The sequence below is a fragment of the Pleurodeles waltl genome, chromosome 9 (genome assembly GCF_031143425.1).
Source record: "Pleurodeles waltl isolate 20211129_DDA chromosome 9, aPleWal1.hap1.20221129, whole genome shotgun sequence".
Taxonomy (NCBI): domain Eukaryota; kingdom Metazoa; phylum Chordata; class Amphibia; order Caudata; family Salamandridae; genus Pleurodeles; species Pleurodeles waltl.
In genome coordinates this window covers 683,717,739-683,742,051 of record NC_090448.1, presented here as the reverse complement: position 1 = coordinate 683,742,051, position 24,313 = coordinate 683,717,739, and the positions used below count along the sequence as shown (strand labels likewise).

The window sequence follows — 24,313 nt, the reverse complement described above, 5'->3', positions numbered from 1 at the left end:
GAAGGGCCTGGGATCATTCCTGAAGGGAGCAACTACTTGGCGCAAAAATGTAGAATTTTTAGAATGATTTTACTTTTTTTTTTTGCCAGTTTTTTATGAATGAGGTTTTTATCTTCTTCTGCTTTTTATTTTTATATACATATATATATATATATATATAATTATATGTACTTGTTTTTATGATGGGTGCTTTTATTATACATGGTTTTTATTGGTATTTTTACAATGTTTTGGTGATTATGTGTTGTAATGGATGAATTTTTTTCATACTGAATAAAGCTGCTTCTTCTTCACTAAAAAAACGTAATGGATGAAATGCTTGAATTAATCTCTGCTGCTGGTAATTTCACTGAATTTTGGTTTGGACTAAGGTGCTGAAGTGGGCAAAAAAGTGATGGATTTTAATACAACCCTGAGCAATTACCAGAGCCTGAGATTAATTGAAGCAATCCATCCATAACTTTTTACATTTTTCATTGTAATGCCCTAAGTGTGATGGGTATGCCTAAACGTGGCCCTGTGATCACACTGTCACTTGGACCAGACAGCACCCAAATAAAGAGGCCCACCTACAGCAAAACTGGTTTTGGGTTGTTAGTGCTCTGGTTCAGAGAGGACCTGGCTTGGCAGTTCAGTCTGGACTGTTCCTTCTGGAGTAGGACCAAGGCTTATTAGTGCATGGCTGGGTCTAATCTGAGGTGGCTTAGTGAGCAAACAAATTGCAGACTGAGATGCGGGCCGAGTAATTACCAGTGGCTGAGGATAATTCAGGTGTTCCTTCGATCACTTTTTTTTAATATGTTTTGTGAGGCACTAAGTGGGACTGGCATGACAGCATGTGGACACCATGCTCACTGCCGTTGGTACCATGCTGCACCTGTTAGAAGTGTCCAAACTAAGCTAAAATCAGCATTGGGCTGCTTGTCTTGTAGTTCAAAGAGGACCTGGCTTGGCAGTTCAGGCTGCACTGTTCCTATTAAAGCTGGGCCTAGGCTAATTTGCATACAATCTTAGGTAAAGTAGTGGGCAAAAGAATGATGGCCTGGGATGCGGCCATAACTAAATAGTGTCTGAGATTGATTCAAACATTACCTTCATCACAATTTTTTTAAATACTGCTCATCTTTGGTAAGTAATGCACCTTTTTTATGTATATCTTAATTTTATTACATTCTCCCTCATCAGTTGGAAGACCCTCTGACACGTCCTATCTTTTGGGTCCCAAGCTGTTCATTAACATCACTAGCCTTCTTTCATTTCTAACATTCCGTGCACCGAGAGCTGTAAATTCAACACATGAATACTGTATTCTACCTTACCCATTTCATGAGTGGATCTCCATGCACATGCAGAGCCCTGGAGGACACAACACAATGTTCCTTGTATAAACTGCATGTTGATCATAATAGAACAATTAAATAACTGTCTTAATACACTCCAAGTGTTAGCCCTACAGTAAAAATAATAATGTTAATTTGTCTGCCACTGAAACTAGCTGCTGTTGACTGCAGTGGCTGCTGTTGACCTTTAAAAGTGGTGTGTCGCAAGTCTTGGCTCGAATTCCAGTGAGTGAGCCTAACTTCTACTCCAGGGCTTGGTTGGCTGCTTACCCTCGCCTGCACTCAGTCTAATTCTCTCATTCATTGTCTCTCATTTAATTACTCTTATTCACACTTGCACTCACTTTTCCTTACTCTGAGTCGCTCATTCTCACTCTGACCCACTGTGTGTCACTCATCCTGACCCACTTGATTTCAATCATTCTCACATCCTGTCACTCAGTTCTATTCAGTTTCTCTCACTTGATCTCACTCTGACTCATCCAGCTAAAAACATGGTTGCTTTCCTCTCAGTACTTGGTGATTGTTTAATTATTCTACCTTGTTCCTGTGCTTTGCGCCGGCATGCCCTTTTTTGGGCAGCTTTTGCACTTCATGAAATAGTCATTCATTCATTCACTTTCCCTCATTCAGTCTCAATGTGACGCACTTAATTTTACCCTGACTCCCTCCAACTGAATTTCTTAGTCTCCCTTTGACTCGCTTGTTCTGCCCTCAGTCCCACTCATTGTGATTCACCCATTCTCACTCTGACACTTTTGCTCAGTTCCACTCCTTCTGTCTCAATTCTACTCTCTCAGTCTTCCTAATTCACTAAGTCCCACACATTATTTTTTTTTGTCCTTATATTACCTCAGGTAACCATATATGCAAACAAGAGGACTGTGCCTCCAATGCTCACCAATAGTTGTAGTCAGGGCTCTCAGTTCAATACCCAAACACCCTTACATAGTCATCAGCAATGGCGCTATAATCATTGGACATTTGTCCCACATGGAAATGCTAGGGCTTTCAGTACTCTGTTTTCTTATCCAGCTTATGGACATAAATCACTGATCTCCATCAGACCAAGTGGGATGCTCTGGCTGGGCCCAACTCCTGCATATCTCTCTCCTCAGTGTATCAACAGGAACCGTAATTTGCTTAGCTCGTTCTGGTCCAGACATCACTTGGTTGTTTCACCCTCTGCCCCAAACAAAATTAGCTTTGGGTTTATCCACTGTCCAGACAAGGATGTTTTCATTTGTCTTACCCACCTGTTGCCAGAATTGGATCAGAGCTGCACAGCTTCCAAACATGTGGACATCGTCTGCTTCCGGACTTCTACACCTCTTACACCTGGAATCTCCATTTTCCTTGATCTTCACAAGCCTCATGGGGGTCCTATAGATTCTGTGGAGAGTAAGCAAATTATTTTTTTTAATAGGAGCAGATTTTACTGTGGAATATAAGTTCATAGAAACCTGCCAGTGTTCCTGTAGCTCTTCTTGAGGTAGTTGGCCTTCTCATAAACTCTTATACTGGTCTTTTCTTTGTCCTGGCTGCCTTTAGTAGCTGTGGATACCACTTGGTTGCTTTCTTCTTCATGATCTTAACTTCTGTAGCTCCATTTCGACAATGTTAGACTCTCAGTTTGACCAGTATTTAGTCTTGACAGCTGGTGGAATTTAAGTCTGGACTTACACAACTTTTCATCTTTTGACCAGTCTTACCATGGCATTAAGCTGTCTCTCTCCATTATCTGCTCCCATCGCTGAATCCTGGCCTTTCTCAAGAGTGCTTCTAAACAGTCCTTCAGACATTCCGGAGTTCCCAGGGAATCTCATATTGGTGCCAGCTTATTATAGTATGTGCTTTTTAATAGCATTCTGACTTTAAATCACAGTCTGGCTCCCAATCTCTGACCCTTCAATCTTAGTTTTTTGAAGAACCTGGGGGCTACAGACTTGTGGAGTAAAATTTCATCGCTTGGACTTTTTAACATAACTTTATATAGTGCCCCATAGAGTCTCATCAGGGCAAGAGAACAACATCCTCCACTTTTTCAGTTGAAATGCCCAGCAATAAAGCTGGACATCAGGGAGAGGTAAGCCACCTTTCGCTAGTTTTGGTCTGTTTTTTCCAAGAGAGACAGATATCTTTGGAAGCCCAAATAAATGAGAATATCCTCCGTTGAATTTTATCAATGCTGTTGCAATATGGATAGTAACTATGGGGGCTGTGTGTGAGTTCTTTCAAGTGTCTTCCTGCAAAAATCCTTCTTGATTTGATGTTTTCACACTGCCTATTATTCAAATGGTTAGCAAGGATATCTGTAAACCCCTAATAGTCAAATTTTAACGGGGATATAGGTCATTGTGACTGGCATTGTTGAGGGTTCTTGCCCTAGCCACAGTACCCCGCATCCAACGCACTACCACAGGAAGCAGGTCCTTCTCCTACCTCGCCCCCAAAACCTGGAAGTCCCTCCCCACCAGCCTCCGCAAAACCAAAGACCTCCTGCTCTTCAGAAAGAACCTCAAGACATGGTTGTTTGAACAGTGCCCCTCCCTGCTCCCCCTTGACACCCTCCCCACCCCCAGCACCTTGACACCCTCACGGGTGAGTAGTGCGCTCTATAAATTTTTTGATTGATTGATTGATTGATTGTTTGGCTTCAAAATTACAGAGATAGTTACCTCATTCCAAGGCAGGGGGAAAGGAGAGCCTTCCAGCAATGTTGAATTGAACAGGGTTCTCCAGAAGGGGACTATTGTGTCAATTAGGGTGACACAAATGTCATTTAAGATTCCATCCTGGCTTGCTGTCCTCCTTCTTTTTAACTGCTGCCAGCTCCCCTAACCCAGTAATGTCTTCAACTGATGATCTAGGTTTAGAGAGGGTAGCCCTTTAAGTTCCAGCCATTCTTTTATTTGGCTAATTCTAAGATGGAGGATTCTGAGTATACGTTGTTAAAAAAGTTCACAAATGCCTCTTTGATCCGTGCATTATCCTCTAACAATGCATTTGTTCCCTCTTATGTAATTCTGTTAGTCTCTCTTTGCTATCCATGCCAACATTTTCCCACAACGTTCACCATATTCAAAGTTCTTCAGTCTACTAATGTCTGTTTCCACTTGCTTTCTTTTGTAGATCTAAATTCTGCTTGATGTTTGTTTTCTTCTTCTCTCTCTTCTACCCCTACTACCTTTAACGTTCCTTCAAACCTGACCAAATCTTTTTCTAGTTGGATCATCTCACTTTTCTCTAGTCTTAGTCATTACCAAACCTTCCAAAATCACCCTTAAATAAGATTTGTGTGTCCCACACCACTTCTATCCTTGCCATACCCTTCTTGTACTCAAATAATTCAGCTGCTCTGATCCGAAGCTCCACCAGTTTATCTGTATAGAGAAGGATCTTCCTATCTAATGTCCATCATATTGTCTTTTTTTATAATTTGATAGGGTGATAGTCACAAGTATAGCTGTATGGTCAGAAATGTGAATAGGCAAGCGCTCTAAGCCCTGTATTTTACTCATTGCAACATTTTCCACTAAAAAAACAACTTCAAATAGTGGCCATATTTTTTGCTTAGAAAAGTGTAGTCCCTAGGACCAATAGTAGCTAACAATAGTGTACAGAGTTTTCTGTACCTGGATCTTAACAATTGCCTAACTCCTTGTCATCTGTTTTGCTTTTTACTACCTCTACACTCATGTTAATCTTGATGATGATTGCAGTCACCTTAACCCAAAGTGCTTGGTTCATTGCAATCACCTGCCTGACCCATTGATGCTTTTTCATCAGCTCTCTGCATTCAATTCCTAATAAATGAGTTTCTTGTAATAACATACGTGCACCTCTCTGTCTTAAGTAACTCAAAATCTGCAATCATTTCCTTTTGACCGTAAGGCCATTCACACTCCAACATATCATAAGGGATTTTTTTTAATGGGTCCTTATTTTAGGAAGAAAGTGAGCATGTTATACTCAGAGTTGATCCTTAAGTTTGTTTGATAGTGATGGGAGAAAAGGAAGGAGTAGGGGGGCAGCAGACCTCCTGTTCATTCTGATTCACAGTTTCACTCACTCATACTCGCTAAGTCTCACTCAGGCTCTCTGACTTGCCTAGTCTCACTCGTTCTGACTCGCTCACTGTGACTCAATCAGTCTCACACATAGTAAAACTCAGTTGTGCTCACGTTCTCCCTCACTCTGATTCATTCTCACTCATGCTCACTCTTCCGGTCACTCATTATCACTCAGACTCACTCCTTCAATAAAACTCACTTCCACACACCCACACCCACACTCTGTCATGCTCACACATACTCTGACACAGATACACATTCTCACGTCTACACACATCATTTTAAAGCTTTTTTTTTACTTCCCTTACTGCCTGCACATGGCCTGTTCGATCTCCTGCTCCTTTCTCCTTCTTCCGCTAGAGAATAATGAAACTGACCTCTCCAACCTGTGCAGTCACAGAATTGAAGTTTCAGTCTCTATCTGCTCTTTCACCTCACCCTCTCCCAAATTGTTGAGAAAGGGTGGGGTGACTGACTAGTAGATAGCCACAGGCATTGCAGGGCTTAAGCCTGTAGCACCCTTAGCTACTTTTAGCTGTGAAGCTTTAGATGTCACAGATAGGGGAGGCAGTGAATCATGCCAAGGTGTGGGGGTTTCACCAACCCTGGATACTCTCTCTTATGGCTGGTGCAGACACATTTGTAAGCCTGCACCACCCATTGTAAAGTGTTAAAGCAATCTGCCTCAAGCTTTTTTTTAAATCATACCAAGAGTGAATAATAGATTATTTTTCATTCTTTGTATAGCAAAAACGTGCCAGAAAAAAATGAGACGTAGCCCTGGAGCCCTTAAGTAAGAGCTGCCTCTGAACAGTACAGTAGTTAATGGAACATAAAGTTGGGACACTTTTTACAGAAGCACAAAGATGCTAATCACATTGCATTTAGTGTATTTAAGTTAGCTAACAAAAAGAATACCATTTCCCAACCAGCATGCCTTTAGTGTCAAAGGTTGCTTAGTATATTTATCAACATTCATATGTTGAGTGGATTGTATCTTTTTTAAAAAGATTTCTGCCCAGAGTATGTTTATCTCGAGGCTACCAACTGTGCAAGCTGCCTGACTGAAAAGTACCTATCGCAAGCTCACCAAGATTGTACAGGATCTTACAGCCTGCTGTTGCTTATGATTGGTTGACTCACAATAGCTTGCTTCTTATTCACTGGCTTTCCTGGTCTCAACTTGTTGATCGCGTGTTATCCCCCCCTGTGGAAAATAGACTCTATACCATCGCTATGACTGGCTGACTAATGTCTTTACACTGCTTACTTATAGGAAAACACTTTACTTTTGTTTCAATCACTGTTTGAAAATGCATGTATTTTACAGCTCTCTGCCGTGTGTGCTTCTCTTCCCACCCCCAAATTACCCACCCCGCGTTTTGTGTTCCTATCTCCCTCTTTTTACCCTCATCCCCGATCGATGACCCTCCTGTGCTACCCGTTGTGCAGTCTGGAGTTGGCTGCATGCAGAGGGGGTTGGCTGCAGGGACTGCAGCCATCCCCCGCCACACACAGGCAAAGGCGTGAGTTATATTTACCTTGGGGCAAGAGTTATAGTTTCTTGAGATATGTTTAACTTAACTGTTGAATTCCTGTGGCTTTGTGTGTGTAAAATCTGAACCTAACTATAACATCTGTTACCTTTTGTTTTTTAGTGAATTTCTAAGGTTTCTTTTAAATTCGATTTCCTAACTATAACGTCCCTGTAACCTTTGTTTTTCTGATTTTATAACTATAACTTTATATATAGTCAATTAGATAAACCAAAGGTTAAAGGGACTATACAGTTCATATTCTACCAATCAATCAATACTTATAAAGGCGCGACTTATCACACATGGGGTCTCAAGGCACTGTTGCAGGCGTGCAGCTCACTTGAAGAGCCAGGTCATTCCTAAACTGCTTCAGCGAGTCGGCCTGTCTGGGGTTGAGTGAGAGTGTGTTCCATGTCCGGGCTATGAGGTAAGAGAAGGATCTGCCCCCAATAGTGCTCTTACTGATTCTGGGGATGGCAGCGAGAGCAAATTGGGAGGATCGGAGCTGCCTGGTGGGGGGTGTAGAAGGTCAGACGGTGATAGAGGTAGGCTGTTCCGATGTTGTGCAGCACCTTTTAGGTTTGTGTCAGTAGCTTGTAAGTGATGCGTTTGTGGACCGGGAGCCAGTGCAGGTCTGTGAAGTGGGCGGAGATGGGGCTGTGGCGGGGGATGTCCAGGATGAGTCTGACTTCCGTGTTCTGGATTCTCTGTAGTCTTTTTTTTAATCTTCCTTGTGATGCCCGCATAGAGTGCATTGTCGTAGTCCAGTCTGCTGCTGACAAGCGCATGTGTGATTGTTCTTATCTTGGTGGGGATCCACTTGAAAATCTTCCAAAGGAGGCGCAGTGTGTGGGAACATGATGATGAGACGTCGAAAGCATGGAGTCCAGGATGATGCCCAGGTTACGTGAGTGGTCTGTGGGAGCGTTTCCTAGGAAATTGGCCATCATAAGTAGTCCCATGCGGAGAGGGTGGGGCCGAGTACAAGGATCTCTGTTTTGTCCGACTTGAGTTTAAGGCAGCTGGTTTCCATCCAGGTGCCGACTGCTTTCATTCCATTGTGGAAGTTTGTCTTGGCTCTTAATGGGTCGTCGTCAAGGAGAGGATCAGTTGGGTATTGGCAGCGTAAGAGATGTTTAGGCTGTGTTGTAGAACTATTTTAGCCAGTGAGGTCATGTAGATGTTGAAGATGGTCGGGCTCAGTGAGGATCCCTAGGGTACTCCACAGCAAGTTTCTTTGGGTGGTGAGGTGAACAGCAGGAGTCTGATACTCTGGGTTCTTCCGGTGAGGAAGGATCGGATCAATTCCAGTGCTTTACCATGGATGCCGGTGTTGCAGAGACTGTTGCAAAAGGTTGAGTGGGAGACTGTGTTGAATGCGGCAGAGAGGTCAAAGAGGATGAGGGTGGCTGTGTCTTTGTGGTCCAGTATGGTGCAGATGTTGTCGGTGGCTTTTTAGGAGGGCTGTTTCGGTGCTGAGATTGCTCCTGAATCTGGACTGAGAGGGGGTCTAGGACCTGGTTTGCGTTGAGGTACTCCGTGAGTGGCAAGTTGATGGCCTTTTCCGTTATTTTGGCTGGGGAGGGGAGCAGAGAGGTGGGTCTGTGATTCTTCAACTCCCTTGGGTCGACGTAGGGGTTGTTTAGGAGCAGGTTGATTACTGCATGCTTCCAGTCGGATGGGAAGGTGGCAGTCTCAATGGAGCGTCTGATAGTGCGGCAGAGCTCTGATGCGAAGGTGGCGCTGGCCAGGTTGAATATGTGATGTGGGTACAGGTCTGAGGGTGTCCTTGAGTGGATGGAATTCATGAGTTTCCGTGTATCTTCAGTGGAGATAGGGGCCCACTGGTTCGGGGTCTGGTGCTGTGTGGGGTCCGTAGTGATGCTGGTGGGCAGTGGGGATGGGCTTTGGTACTTGAATCCTTTGTGTATATGTCCTGTATTTTCCTGCGAAAGAAGGTGGTGAGATCGTCGCAGAGGTCTTGGTGGGAGGAGTGGGGGGGAGGGAGGTTGGTGTCAAAGGTGTCTGTTCTGGGGTTCGTGAATTCTTTGACTAATGCAAAGAGGTCCTTGCTGTTGTGTTCGTTGGTGCTTATGTGTTCTTGAATGGCAGCTTTGTTGGAGGCACTGATGCGCTGGTGGTGCGTAGTGACTGCATTTTTTGTGACTGTGGTCTTGGATTGTTTTGTTGTTCCTGCATTTCCATTCCAGTTGTCTACATTCCACAGAACTTCAGCAGTTATAGTTATGGTTATCTCAGGTAACTATAGGTTGTGCCGTAAGGTAATTATAACTCACGCCCTCACCATGCATAGTTTTCACATCAATAATTTTACTGCAAATGTTGGAGTGATATTATCAACGTCATCATAGAAGATACTATGAGTGAAGTGATATGTGGGGTGATTAGCAGTGCATGGTGAGGGCGCAAGTGATAGTTACCTTAGGGCACAGCCCTGTGACATCAAAGGACTGGGGCTTTAATGGCCTGCAGGACTAACCCTCGGCCTCATTATTAAGTGAAAGTGAAGAAGGTGATTGTGCCATGTCAATGCCTACATCAGAGAAACATGCGCATATCGGACTGGGTGGTTCTGAGAAGAAAAGTCAGTCAAAGAAAAGTCGACATGTCAAAGCAACCAAATCATACAAACACTGTCCAAAGATTTCATTGAAAATAAATGGATGTTAATTACCTGACACTTTCGATAATGGTGCCTTGATAAATATAGTGCCTGGAGAAAAGTACAATGACCTGTCTCAGTTACCACGGCTTATGTCGTCAGAGACCAAAGTGTACACATGGACAGCATCAATACCTATCAAAAGTAAAGGTTCATTTTTAGCGACAGTGAAACATAAGAAAATAAATGTTACAAGCACCGATCCAGGTGCTTCAAGGTACATGGTAAGTGGCTGCTTGCTCAGTTTCAGCACGGCTGCTGACAAGGAACTGTTTCCAGTAAATTGCAACATGAATGCTCATCATGAAATAGTAAGTCAATTTCCTTTATTGTGTCATGGTTTAGGAAAGTTAAAGACCATGAAAGTAAAACTGCATATTAATGAGGATGTCCGTCCATTGCTCAGAGACATAGACAAGTTGCCTTTTATTTACAAGAAGCTGTTGAAAAAGAACTTGCATCATTACTTAAGCATGACAGTATTGAACATTCCACTGGTCCAGCGTCATGGGTGTCTGCCATCGTAGTAGTGCCTAAAAAGGACCATGAAGGAGCTGTGCGCATGTGTGTTAACAGACAAACAAAGTGATTGCACTGAGAGCGTGACATCCAGGGCTGCACATTGCTGACATGATCACACAGTTGAATGGTGCCAAAGTCTTCTCTCAACTTGATATGAATAAAGGTTATCATCAGAACATGAAGAAAGCTGCAGATACATTATAACCTTTGCAACACATGTTGGTTTGTTTAGATACAAGAGACTTTGTTTTGGTGTGTCATTTTCTGCAGAACTTTTCCAAGACGTCTTACAATGCATCATGCAACCGGTTGTGAATGCATTTACCTATAGCAATAACATACTATTTTTTGGAGCTGCACTGGAGTACAAGAGAACCCTTCCTTAAGTAAGTCAATTATTCAATGATGCAGGCTTTACTTTGAACTCAGACAGGTGTGAGTTCAATAACACAAAACTGAAACTTTGTACCTTTTCTGATGGGGGCGTAACACCTGATCCTGCAAAAGTCCAAACCTTAACAAATGCTGAACCACCACAAGATATTTTAATGGTACTGTCTTTTGTTGGAATGTCCAGGTACTGTTCACAATACATAAAGGACTTTGCCACTGTCAGCACTCCACTCCAAGAGTTAACAGAGAAAAATGTTTCCTTTAAATGGTCTCAAGAATGTGAAAAAAGTTTCAAGAGAATCAAACATGCCATAAAAAATGCTACAGAATTGGCATACTTCAATCCAAAGCTCCACACGAAGATTGTGATTCAAGCTAGCCCCTTTGGGTTAGGCTCTATATTTGCACAGCATAGTAAATGCTCTAGCCTATGCTAGTATAAGTTTGTCTCAAACTAAACATACATACAGCCTGAAAAGGAAAGTTTGGCTGTAGTATGGGCTTGTGAACATTTCTATGTATTCCTGTACAGTAAGCCTTTTACCCTGGTGACTGATCATCTAGCTTTGCTGACCATCTTCGGCAATCCAAAAGCCAAGTTGCCTCCTCAAACTGAATGATGGGGACTACAGTTGCAAGAGTACGATTACACAATTGTGCGTCAACCAGGAAAGGAGTTTTTCTGACTACTTTTCAAGAGTGCCTATTCAAGGCCTCAGTACTCCATCCAAAACGACTGAGGCCTACATCAGTCTCTTGTCAAATCAAATACACTAGCTCCTGTATTGTTAGCCGAGATTGTCACTGCTTCCAGACATGATAGCAACCTGCTAAAGTTAAAAGACATAATTACACATAATTCGTAGAACAAACGCGTTCAACCTCACAGTAATGATGGTGAATGTCAAAAGTACAAGAATGTTAAAGATGGATTGTCCATAACTCAGGCAGAAGTTATACTTAGAGGTTCCTGTTTCTGGAGAGTCTATGAGAAAAGTGATTTGAATGTCCCACAAAGGACATTGTGGTACTATTGCTACAAAGAGTTCTCCTGGACCAAATTAAGTTTCCATACCTAGATGAAAGAGTTGAAAAGGAACTCAAATCCTGTCACATATGCAAAAGCATGTCAACCAGAGTTACTCAAAATAATGTGAACATTTCCATCTCCCCAACAATGCCTGGGAGAGAATAGCCATTGATTTATTTGGTCCACTTGACAATGGACAACATTAAATGGTGATTGTAGATGAATATTCATGTTTTCCTTTGTTCGAAGGTCTCTCCTCAATGAGGCATGAGCGAGTAATCAAAAACCTTGATGACATTTTTGCAACATGGGACTTAGCAGCCATTACGAAGTCTGACAGTGGCCCACCCTTCAACAGCAAAGAATTAAAACATTTCTGGGGCATCTGAACATAAAGCATCAAAAAATCACACCCTTATGCCACAGGTCAATGGATTTGTTGAGCGTTTTATGAGTATTCTAAATAAAGCAGTGCAGAGTGCAACTCTTGAGAAACTCAGTCTAAAAACAATACTGAACCCTACAAGCCTATTGTTTTACACCCCACTGAACCACAGGTGAAAGTCTGTAACTTTGATTTTCGGGAGAGCAATGGCGACCAAGATATCTCAAGAGACCACAGAAAGAGATAGTAATTAAAACCTGACTTAAACAAGGTACTTGGTTGAAAAAAAGAAAATGAAATTGTGTACAGATAATAGGCAACATGCGAAAGACCTTTCATTCTGAAAAGGAGATTTGATGAAAGGCAACGTGCAGGAAGACCCAAGCTCTGTGCAGGCATTCACATGGGAGCCCATGTGACAATGTTTACACTGTGGATGGTTTCTGTGCACACATTTGTGTAACATGGTACTCACACACATCTTGAGGATGAGGAAGGCAGAAATGAGGAGCTGAATTGATTGTGGGGGGCTGGCTTTTAGCTGTACTCATGAAATCTAATTTGCTTACACCTACCAGTGTAGTCTCTAAATAGGCTGCTGTGATGAGACCGAAGGTACCATGGACTATACTTTGCAATACAATCTTGATGCACCCTTTTAGAAATGGGGTCTCTAGCTGGCCGTGGTTTTCACCCTGTCCAAGTAGGGACCCTCACTCTAGTCAGGGTAAGGGAGCCACACAGCTAAGCTGACCCCTGCTCACCCCCTTGGTAGCTTGGCACGAGCAGTCAGGCTTATCTCAGAAGCAATGTGTAAAGTATTTGTACACACATACACATGTGTATACCCATACACACACACACACACACACACACACACACACACACACACAAACACACACAATGTCTCCACACCAGTTTAGAAAAATAGCCAATATTTATCTGAATTAAACAAGACCAAAATCCATCATACACAGGTAAAGATGAGTCTTAATCCATAGGAATCAATGATTGTATCTTTTAGCACAAAGTATCTGGGATGTGTCAAAAACAGACGATGCTGGTGGAGTGGGGGTGAGGTGTTGAAAAACAATGTGGTGGTTCCTTACTGGCAGGGGAGGTGAGGCGTTGATTCTTTCCTCTCAGGAAAGGCGGCACGTTGATTTCCGGGTTGCTTCGTTTGGTGCTGGGTCGACGAGAAATTGATGCCCCAGGGACGATGTGTGAAAAATCCAGATGCGCTGGGTTGATGGAGCGGCAGTGAAACAGGCGCTGCGTTGATTCTGCAGCCACAAGACAGACCCTGTGTCAATTCTGCAGCCACAAGACAGGTGCTGCTTCGATTCTTCAGCTCTGAGACAAGTGCTGCATTGATTCTTCAGCCGCAGGACAGGTACTGCGTTGATTTTTCTGCTGTTGAGCGTCAGTGCGTGGATTTTCTTCTTCAGGTCCCCAACTTACACTTCCAAAGGCCCAGGGACTGGAGGTGGCACTACTTGGCCAGTCACGACTCTCCGCAGAAGTGCCCTGGCACTAGCAGATGAAGTCCTTGATGTCCCTGAGACTTCTAACAGGAGGCAATCTCGGTTCAAGCCCTTGGAGAACCTTGGAAAGCAGGATGTAGAAAGCATTGTCCAGTCCTTTTACTCCTGGGACAGAAGCAGCAAGCAGCAGGCCAGACCAGCAAAGCAACAGGCAGAGTGGCAGTCCCTCATATGGCATCCAGCTCTGCTTCCTGGCAGAATGTCCTCAGTCCGAAGTGTTCTTACCTTGTGGGGTCAGAGGTCCAGTACATATACCCATTTCTGCCTTTGAAGTAGGCAAACTTCAAAGAAAAGTCTTTGTAGTGCTCAAGACCCTGGCTTTCCCTGCCCTGGCCACAGACGCACTCCAGGGGGTTAGAGAAAGCTTTTAATAAGGACAGGCAAGTGTCCGCTACTCCCACCACTAGATCAGGAAGACCCACCAGGACATCCAGGGCACACTTTGTGTGACTGTCTAGAGTGAATTCACAAACAGCCCAACTGTCATCCTGATCCAGACTTGTATTCTACAGACAGGCAGACACACACAATGGTTAAGCAAGAAAATGCCCACTTTCTAAAAGTGGCATTTTCAAACTTACAATTTAAAAACCAGCTTCACCAAAATAATTGTGAGTTCAGAGACCCTAAACTCCATATCTCTATCTGCTCCCAATGGAAAGTTACACGTAAAAGATATTTCAAGGCAATCTGCATGTTATCTTATGGCAGAGATAGGCCTTGCAATAGTGAAAAACGAATTTAGCAGTATTTCACTATCAGGATATGTAAACCACACCAGTACATGTCCTACCTTGTAAATACACTACACCCTGCCCATGGTGCTCCCTTGGGCCTACCGTAGGGGTGACTCACAATGTAGTAAAAGGGAAGGTTTGGGCCTGGCAAGTGGGTGCACTTGCCACGCCGAAATGGCAGTTTAAAACTGCACACACAGACACTACAGTGGCAAGTCAGATACATGTTTACAGGGCTACTCCTGTGGGTAGCACAATCAGTGCTGCAGGCCCACTAGTAGCATTTAATTTACAGGCCCTGGGCGCACACAGTACTCTATACTAGGGACTTACTAGTAAATCAAAAATGCCAATCATGGATAAACCAATCATCAATACAGTTTAGACAGGGAGCACTTGCACTTTAGCTCTGGTCAGCAGTGGTAAAGTGCCCAGAGTCCTAAAGCCAGCAAAAACTACATTCAGCACAGGATCTAAAACAGGAGATCAGAAGCAAAATTTTGGGGATAACCCCACAACAAGGACCATTTCCAACACACCAATAAGTGATTAGAATAAAAATTCTGCTGCTGAAAGTAAGCAAAGATTTTGGTATACTTCCAATGTACTCGCATATTGTCAAGGTATTTGGGGGAACTACGGGACATCAAGAAACATTTAAACCAGGGCCATGATGTGCCAGATTCCCATCCATGCAAGATTTTAAAAGACAAGAGTCATAGGAAAGGGGCATGCTGGTCCTATGGTCAGATCTCACCCACATGAACAATTTTATAGGATGGAAGAAGCTTGGACTTAGGTAACTTATCATGCTAGAGTATGTAATATTACTCCTTATGTTGTGGTATTCTGAAGCTGTAAAATGGGGTTCCAAGGAAAAGATCTTGTTAAGGTTCGATGAAAAAACATAAAATCAGTATTTAACTACTTTTCTCCTTTTTTCATCCGTCCCCCAGATGAATGACCCCAGTCGGGCAAATGACGAGGGAATAACAGCTCTACACAATGCCATCTGTGGTGCCAACTATGAGATTGTGGATTTTCTAATTGACATTGGAGTCAATGTGAACTCTCCTGACAGCCATGGATGGTGAGCGACTGCATTATAGGTTTCCTTAGACACCCTGCATGCCTGTCAAGAATCAGTATGTTACATTATGCTCATTTTTCTCCTGCCAATCTATTTATATTCCAGAGTTCCCCCTGACCCAGTCATCTCATACTCTGGTGTTTAGTTCAGCAAACACTTTTTTGTCACTTGTAGGAAAAAAGAAACACAAGTTCCTTAACTCCACCAGACCATATGAGGTCAAAGGCAAGAATTATTTCATGAGCCCCATTACTCCTTTCTGGTTTGGGTTTTCTAGTTTAGGATCTTGGTCCTTGGAGTGGCTCTCATTCCTCTCATTATATTATGCTTCCTTGTGATCACAGGTGAAACACCCATAATTGTGTAGGGTTCTTACTAAAGAGTTGGTTCTTTTTCCTTACCATATATAAAGTCCAGGGCAAGCCACAACAGATGAGTATCCTTTTTGGTGTTTTTCTTTCCTCAATTCTTTACCACCATCGCCTCTTTTACTTCTGTTCTAGGACTCCCTTGCACTGTGCAGCCTCCTGTAATGACACTAATATCTGCATGGCATTAGTGAAACATGGTGCCGCCATATTTGCTATGACGTTCAGTGATGGAACGATGGCAGTCGAGAAATGTGACCCTTATCGAGAGGGGTACAAAGAGTGCAGCTCATATTTATCAGGTAGGAGAATGTAGAGAGAGAACTTCATTCGAAGTCTTTTGAAACTTGGTGTAGTGGTGTGCTTGTAATTGTCCTGGGTGCTTTGTTGCCTTTATAGCGTGCATTTATTTTCTTGTGAAATTACATTAGGTTCCTGTAACCACAAACACCCAACCAAAGTGATTGGTGTAAAGCACAGGTATGGGTACTGTTCACACTGTGCCATATGACTTAAGCTACAGCTCTTTGTTAAAACCTAAGTAGGCCAAAACCTGGCTGGAGTTGCTTGTGTTCCTGTCCTGAGGAGACTTGACTGTTCAGGCTGGATCAGTAGTTCAATTTGGAGCAGGCTAGACATAGTTGATGCAGTTTGGCCATTGCGTATATTGTTATACTAGGAGAAAAATGAATCACGGGAAAGTGCCATATGCAATCACTGATAAATATAAGAATTCCTTCCATCACGTAAATCTCCTTTCATCTGCTCTTATTGTTTCTATTGTTCCTCTGTTTAATTCATGGCTTTCCTATTCTGACTTTTTATTCTCACCAAGTTAGGCTAGTTTATCCTTTGACAATGTGTGTTAACTCTTTTGCATGTTTCTGTTCTTCCTAGAAGTGGAACAGAGCATGGGGCTGGTGAATAATGGAATTGTATATGCACTGTGGGATCACATCACAGAAGAAAGTGATGAATTGTCATTCCGCCAGGGTGATACTGTCACTATCCTCCGCCGTGATGGACAGGACGAAACTGAATGGTGGTGGGCATCCTTGTACGGGCGGGAAGGATACATTCCAAGGAACTACTTTGGGGTAAGGATCTTAAAGATTATAGTGACATTACCATATGTGGAAGATTTGGGATTAGAAAGATTACATTTGATGAGGCATATGTGTAGGAGAACTGGAAGTGAGGTTTGGGGTGAGTGGGGAGCTTTCTGTCATAATCATTATAAAGTGCAGGTAGCACGCAATAATGCTTAATCTAAGAAGCCTCCATCAGAGTCCTAGTGTGTGCTCCTTGTGAAGAGTGAGGGGCAATAACAGTGTTATCATTCTATGATGAAAGAAGGTGTTACCAATTGTGAGACGTATTGCAGGATAAGGGGCATACCCACGCCAGCTGTGTGCATGGAATAGTGATTATTTCTAGGGTATATGCTTTTCAGTTACAACCGATAAAACCCAACTAAAGTGAATATGGGCTTTTCAGTGTAAACTGAAAACACTGAATTTTTATGCAGCTATACTGCCTTCTTGTATGTGTGCAGGCCATATATTTAAGCCTTTTGCTATGATAGAAGATCTGCTGTTTCCCTAATCAGTGAACGCATGGATATACTTCTATTCCCTGTCCCTTCCATTTTGGAGTCTCATCTCATATGACTTCAGCTCCACTGGTCTCCACACACTGATGTGTGGCAGCCAGCAGTCCCACAGCTGAACTCTGTGCCAGGTTTTAGGCCAAAGCCAATCATTTGATAAGGAGGAGTAGTCTCCTTAAACAGAATGGTCATTGGCTGTATCATGAACACCTTCAGCATCTATGCGCAGGATCAAAAAGAAGATGTGTACCCATTTGGCTGCAATTGCACTCTACAGCACATACAATAACTTAGAAACTCTAGGAGTAAGTGCATGGACTGTGGGCAGCACAGCTGGAAACACAGAGGCAACTTCTGCTCTGTGTTTCCACGCTGAGCTGTCTGCAGCATATCTTCTAAATTATCGAGTAAATGTATTTGCTGCAGAAAGTGCAACTTTTGAAAAAGAATCTGGTGTATGAACATCTCCTGGTACTGCACAGGGGCACAGAAAGTGTTTGTGATATCGCTCTAGGATCACCAACTTTAATTATCACTTTATCCAACATCAATATTTGGACATAATGGAGCCGAAACCTGTTTTGATACATGGCAGTAGCACCTGCTTAGATCACTGTGAATGCATTAAATTGCGAAATAGTCAACTGTGCGTGGTTTTTCCCAGCAAGACAGAGAAAGCATCAGAACAGTGCAGTGTGGGGCAAATGCTACTCAATGCTACGCAAAATACAAAGACAAAGTGGCTCATACATCTCTTGCACATACCCAGCAGTATGAACTATGTTTTAAAATAAAAACAGACCCAAAAGCATGCCAAAGTTATCACTTAGGAACTGGTGCACTGACGTTCAAAGAAACACAAGATCCCTGATTTATGTCCCAACAATGTAAAATAAGCATAACCAAGGAAGATTTATAAACGTTCGTGTAGCACAACTTGATGGTCTTCCTATGGTTATCTTGTCACCTCTTCTGCCTAACTTCATTCATGTTGTGACCTAAAAGACACATTTCTTCTCCAGGTCTTTAAATTTCTTTACTACCTCAACTGATTTTTCATATAGCATCACAGTTGGCTGTCAAAAAAGTTCAAATGGCCAATAGTAGGCTTCGTTTATTTGTCTAGGGGGAGTAGGAAGAGGCCCAGGTGAGACATTAATAATGTTCATTAGCCTTGACCTTCCTTTGAATACTGCGATAGGTAAATGGGCAAGATGACACTGGGTTGCAGTAATGGAGCACAGAGTGTCCATAACATAAACCTCATCACTTACGTAGAAAGCCTTCAGTCAGCTGATCAATGCCATAAATAACTCCAGCTTTGCACATCCTTGACATGAGGTGAGCAGTGCCTGCTGCAAAGATGAGTTTAGTGCTGAAAAGGAGACGGGCCAGGAGAACGCATTGAAATGAAGGGTAGTGAGAAAGGAGTGAGGGGCATGTAAGAAGAACTGTTAGTAGACCTGAACAAGAAAATAAATAAAAGCAAAATTCTTTGTAAGCGATAAAACATTTAAAAAAAAAAAAATCTTTCAGCGCAAACAATTTAAACATTGATAACCACTTATTTTTATAGGTTTCAGAAACACAGGAAAATACTAAAAAAAAAAATAAGAATTCACAGCAAATAGAAACTGAAAACAAGACACTATACTTCTGTACTTTATAAATTTATATATACAAAGGCAGTCTGCAGTTGACGAGTGGCAAGCTTGAAATGCCCTGCCTACATTAAATGACGGGCTTGCACATTGAGCCCCTTGTGTCCTTTAGTATACTTCATCACTGCCTTCTTTTATATGTCCTTGTGTCTTGTTGTTTTTGATTTTGAGTCCTGGATTTCCCCAGGTCCTCGAGGCAGCTTTGGCTGGCTCATAGCACTCATTCCCAAGTTCCACAAATTCACTACCCCCTAGCTGCATTCTCCCACTCGTTTTTGCATAGAAATACTAGGGACTGGATAGTAACAATCTCCTAACCATAACTATCTCTAATTACTCAGACCAACCTGTCTTGCACATTCCATTTTACAGATGTAGCCAATATATGGCTCCAACATATGTTGCCATTTACTTAACGTCCCTCAGCACTTATGACAGGAGCTGTGTTACATTAGCCTCCCTTTCTAAAATTAGTCCCTTGCCTGCAGATTTTAGTGTAGAAATGAGTTTTAGATATCTATTGCTGGAAGTCTAAATCTACTTGCGCACTCGCTATGGCGAGTCATATTTTATCACAGCAAGCTATTTTTAGGAACTACTGTTGCATTCTGGCAAGCTGACAAAGAATAGGTGTTCTGTTCACTCAGAAAGTGAATGAGCAATAAAGAGGCTTTTAAATCCTGTTTTTATCTTGTCACATTTGCTCTGTTCAAAGGCGGATTGCTGCTTAGTTTATCCTGGAGGTTGATGTTTACTTTTCTTTTTCAACTGCAAAGTTAGAGATGCTTGTAAAGTTAACTGTGCTATAAAACATGGTGAAATAAAAGGCTACAGATGTCAGTTTTTTCTAACTCACAATATTTAAATGGCTTGTATATGAACTGTAAATATTCCCAAATATATTTCATTAGATAGGAAAACATTTTTTTTTGGTAATTCTGTGTGATGGAAACAAAGATTTTAATAGGATGAAAAACAAATCAGAACACTTTTTGTGGTGATGTGGCAATGATGAATTTTTTTGCTGAAACCCAATTCCCACATATTGTTGTTTATACACTAGTTTTATGAGTACTACAACGGCATGTTAGTGGAGAAGTTTGTGGCCATTTCAATTGAAAATGTGCTGTCTGTAAATGACAGTGCAATCCTACGTCATGCTTAATAATCTATATTAAACGTTAGTTTTCAAACAGGAACTGCAAAACATTCCTGCCCCTGCACTGATGTCAATGCTGTTAGTGAACTGAGAGGCAAGCCAGGGATCGTGTATACCCTATATTTGGGCTAGATTCTTAATATGCATGTTGCAAAGGTTTAGTATGTTAGAGTTTTTCTACAGCAGAAATGCTGAACTTACATATTTGAAGGTGCTGTCATATATTATAATGGAGAAAAAGGTCACTTTGTAAAATAAAATATTTTTGTCTTGGATCACACAATTTGAGACCAGCTTACTGTTCAAGTACATTGCTATTAGATCAAGTAGGGTATTAAAGTCACTAGACCTGCAGGTCTGGTAACATCTTTATAATTTTTTTCAAGGTCTGATATCAAAAAGTTAGTCAGTCGCCACCAGGTATAGAATGAACTAGCGATGAGGTATACTATTAATCTAATAGAACAGTTTTGTTATTTTTTTTATAATAAAACCTGACCACTATCATTTTCTCTTGTGCTGCCAGTATTGCACCTGACTAATCAAAAAAGATGAATTACATTTGCTGATGTCCAAATTAAAAAAGACTGTGCAGACTATGAGCTTCTATCCATTCAGCCATGTAGGCAGAGGTGAACACTTTTTACATGCCTAGAATGTCAGTGTTGCATGCACTATTTGATTTGCATGTTCTTAGTCTTCAGGAATACCTTTACCTGTTCCTGTAAGAATAAAATAATACATAAAGGAGACCTGCACATAAGAGTATTCTATGCTCTGATAAGCTACTCAAATACGCTATTATTTGTGCAGCAGGGTATCTGGTGTCAATGAGCTAGAGTGAGAAGAGATCGCTCTCTTTTCAAACTCCAAATTTCCTGACCATGTGATCATTGTGGTACATGGTTTTCCCTGGATGCAATCTGACATTTTTAGAATTATTTGTCCACATGTTCTCAGACCGTTATTTTTCAAAAAAGGAAAGCTGATTAGTATTTATACTGTTATTTTGCATAGTCTTCATGGTACTATTTAATAAGTTTTGGGGTTATGGGGAGTGAGCCTAGGGGGTTGAAATGAATCAAGTACATTTTTTACAAAGCTAGACTTTCGGATAAGATGAGGGGAGTTTCTGCCACATCACTGATGTTTTGCCTGTCATCCTTTCTCTCCCCCTCCAGCTCTTCCCCAGAGTCCGAGCACATCGCAGTCCCTAAGGATCCCACCAACACTCTCTAAAAAAGATGGCATGGAATCTGCATTGCTACCTGAGAAGATTGCAGCCTCTAAATACCCTGCCAAACCCCTTAAGAAGATGGCTTTAAGGGGCAGAACACATTTGACAATGTAACGCTGCTCCTTGATATTGGAGGAGTTAAATGATAGGGCAAGATATCTTCTGAACTTCCCATGGCTGTCATTGTTGTGGTGAAAGCGGCTGCTCATGCTTTCTGCTGCTCCTCTACAATACCGTCATTTGGCACCCAACGGTGTTGTGGATGAGGGGATATGGCGCCTTGTGAGAGGCTGCTGCACCACTAATTCGCAAGAACTGACCTGAAATGGAGTAGGCTAGCCTGGCTTACTTTTTAACAGATAAAAACAGCAATATTTTGGGGTGGAGTTCTGCGGGGGTTAATGCGTAATAACAAGACTGACACAGCAGTACAGTGTTTCAGTTGTTAAAGTGCATAAGACTTGGGACACACTAGTTCAACTTCTGAATGATGAGAGAGAGTAACATTGAGCTTCATCTGGTGTTACTAGAGCAAGGCACCAGTGTGGGACAGTAGTATAAATTCTATATGGGTAAGTACAAAACAGTAGCACAAGGTAGAAGTACAAGGTATATGAGTTGGTGTACAACACAAGCATGAGACAGAAGTATCTTAGAGAAAAGATGGCCAGACTCTTATTTGGATATGATATCCAAATATATAGATCTGAATTTAAGTGTAAAGGATTCGTGCCACATGCTGAAAGGTACTTAAATCCAGCCATTGAGAAATAAATCTGCTGTTCGAGCCAGACAGCTGATGATGGATACTCCATAATTATATTCTGGTATAAATTGCCATGTGTTAATTTAGGTGAAACATTTCCCCTTGCACAATACTTAGTGGTAAGATTTACAGAGCACACACACATATTCTTTTGTCCTCAGGTGCTAAAATAATCTGTTTTCTTATTTGCCAAATCATTGATACTTTTGTTCTGACCTCAAAAATATGAGGCTCAGTTCGCACTGCCCTGACTCAAGTCATAAATGTTGCAGGGCATTTGATTGTTTGACAGACCTAACTTACAGGTTGCTACTTTGGTGTATTTGCTTTCTTCAGTGACAAAAGAATTACATTGCAAATAATTGGATCGTCACATGACCTATGTTTGCTATCCACTCCAGTAATAACTCTGTGCAAATGTGCCAACAGAGGCACACCTATCAGATGTTTATTACCATGCCATTATACCTGATATTCCAACCACCGAAGACCGTTAAATATCTGGGATTAAGAATGCTGTGAGAATTTGCAGGGTTGAAGACAAAATAGCATTTTACCTGCTGTAGAGCTCATCATATTCTAAGAGAGTCATTATTTCAGGCCTTTTGCAGTTATTTTGTGACACTGAGCGGTGCCTTATTATGTCTTAATTCACCTTATCGATGAGCTGTGCATGTACATGACTTTGAGGTTTAACTTAAGGGCTTCACATTTAGGGAAGAACAGGGAATACTAGAGTTCCAGCTGTCTCTCCAAAGCTGCACGAATTTCCAGTGAAAATACTTTGCCTTGCTGTCTGTTGTAGAGACCTGATTTGCTGCTTCACATTGGTTTGACTTGATGTTTATTTACGCTAACGAGCAAAGATGGCCTTTCTTGCAAGTCTAGTGCTCTCCATACAAATGTCATAGCAGGACAAAATCCCACATTGCTCTTGCTCATTGTCTTCAGATTATTTCCATATAATATTCTAGAATATCCATGCTCAGAATGTTCAGTTAACGTAGGAACACTAGGTCTAGCGTCTGAGCATTGACTGTAACCCGAGCTTGCCCTTTTAGCTAACATGTGCATCAACCATTACAATTAATTTAAAGATCTATCCAATTCCCCCCACCCCGCTGTTAGTAGAAGTGCAGAGTATCCAAAGCTTCCTTTTGTATGTATTTTACTGGCTTGAACAATAGCTAGAGCTATATCCTTTGTCTGTTTTTAACTTCTCTTTCCACATTTTTATTGTTTGTATGCATTTTATATATCTTTTTTTTTTGTTTTTTTGTTTATGTTGGTAAATTTTATTTTTTGTACTTTAATATGTTCGTTGAAAGGAACCATGTTTATTGTAGAGTGTCTTAATAAATCTTGGATGTTTTAAGCCAGCATTGACACAATCAGTAGGTCTGGACTTTTAAAGTTTTTTAATTACTTCTACACTGATTGGCGAGGATGAGTAAGTGAATCAGTTAATACCATAATGGTATGAAGAATGGATGGTTGACTGAGAACAAGGATAATTAAGTGGTTGATTAAATGCATGAATAGATAATGGGCCGAAGGAGTGCATATATAGATAACTGCAAACGGTGAAGAGGCAAATAAGTGCTTAGCAATGTTTATATAACCTGTAAGCATGGCTTGTTGTCAACAGTTAGATGCAAGTTGCCCCTTATCCTCAATAATGCAATCCAGAGGGCTGGATAGATCCATGTGATACGTACAGGAGATGTTTAACATTGCTCTATCTTTGTGATGTATGAGCCCTAAAAAGACAAACTGGTATGAGGGCATATTTAGTACAGATATTTCTTTTACATAAAATAAATCTTGCTGTTAAAGTAACCTTGTGTTGCTTTATACTTTGACATGTATGCTAATCTGTGTTTGGGACTACTGAAGCAGAGCTGCTCCTTAAAAATATATGCGTTCATACCATCTGAAGTTATCTCTGGTGAATTTTCTTGAAAGCAGTTTACCGTGAGCTGTGTGGACTGTGAATTATCCTGTGAAATGTTGTGTTTTACCCAAAGTTTTACTAATAATATCCATTACAGAATTAAGTAATTTCATATATGAAATCCTACTAATCCACACCTTTTAGAATTATATTTGACATTGGCATATGTTTGAAAGGACACATTAGCAATAAGATGGCAAACATGCACACAGTTAAATCACAGG

The 24,313-nt window shown here is 41.6% G+C and overlaps 1 protein-coding gene across 23 annotated transcripts in view; it reads left to right on the top strand.

The window, feature by feature from the left end:
* Positions 1-24,069, top strand: part of PPP1R13L (protein phosphatase 1 regulatory subunit 13 like) — a 680,831-nt gene extending 656,762 nt beyond the window's left edge. For all 23 annotated transcript variants that reach the window (XM_069207788.1, XM_069207780.1, XM_069207769.1 and 20 more), the window contains 4 exons: positions 15,202-15,335; positions 15,839-16,005; positions 16,601-16,800; positions 21,314-24,069. In XM_069207788.1, the coding sequence (XP_069063889.1) occupies positions 15,202-15,335; positions 15,839-16,005; positions 16,601-16,800; positions 21,314-21,349 (537 nt within the window). In that variant the 3' untranslated portion in view covers positions 21,350-24,069. The remainder of the gene's footprint in view (positions 1-15,201; positions 15,336-15,838; positions 16,006-16,600; positions 16,801-21,313) is intronic.
* Positions 24,070-24,313: the final 244 nt, after the last annotated feature.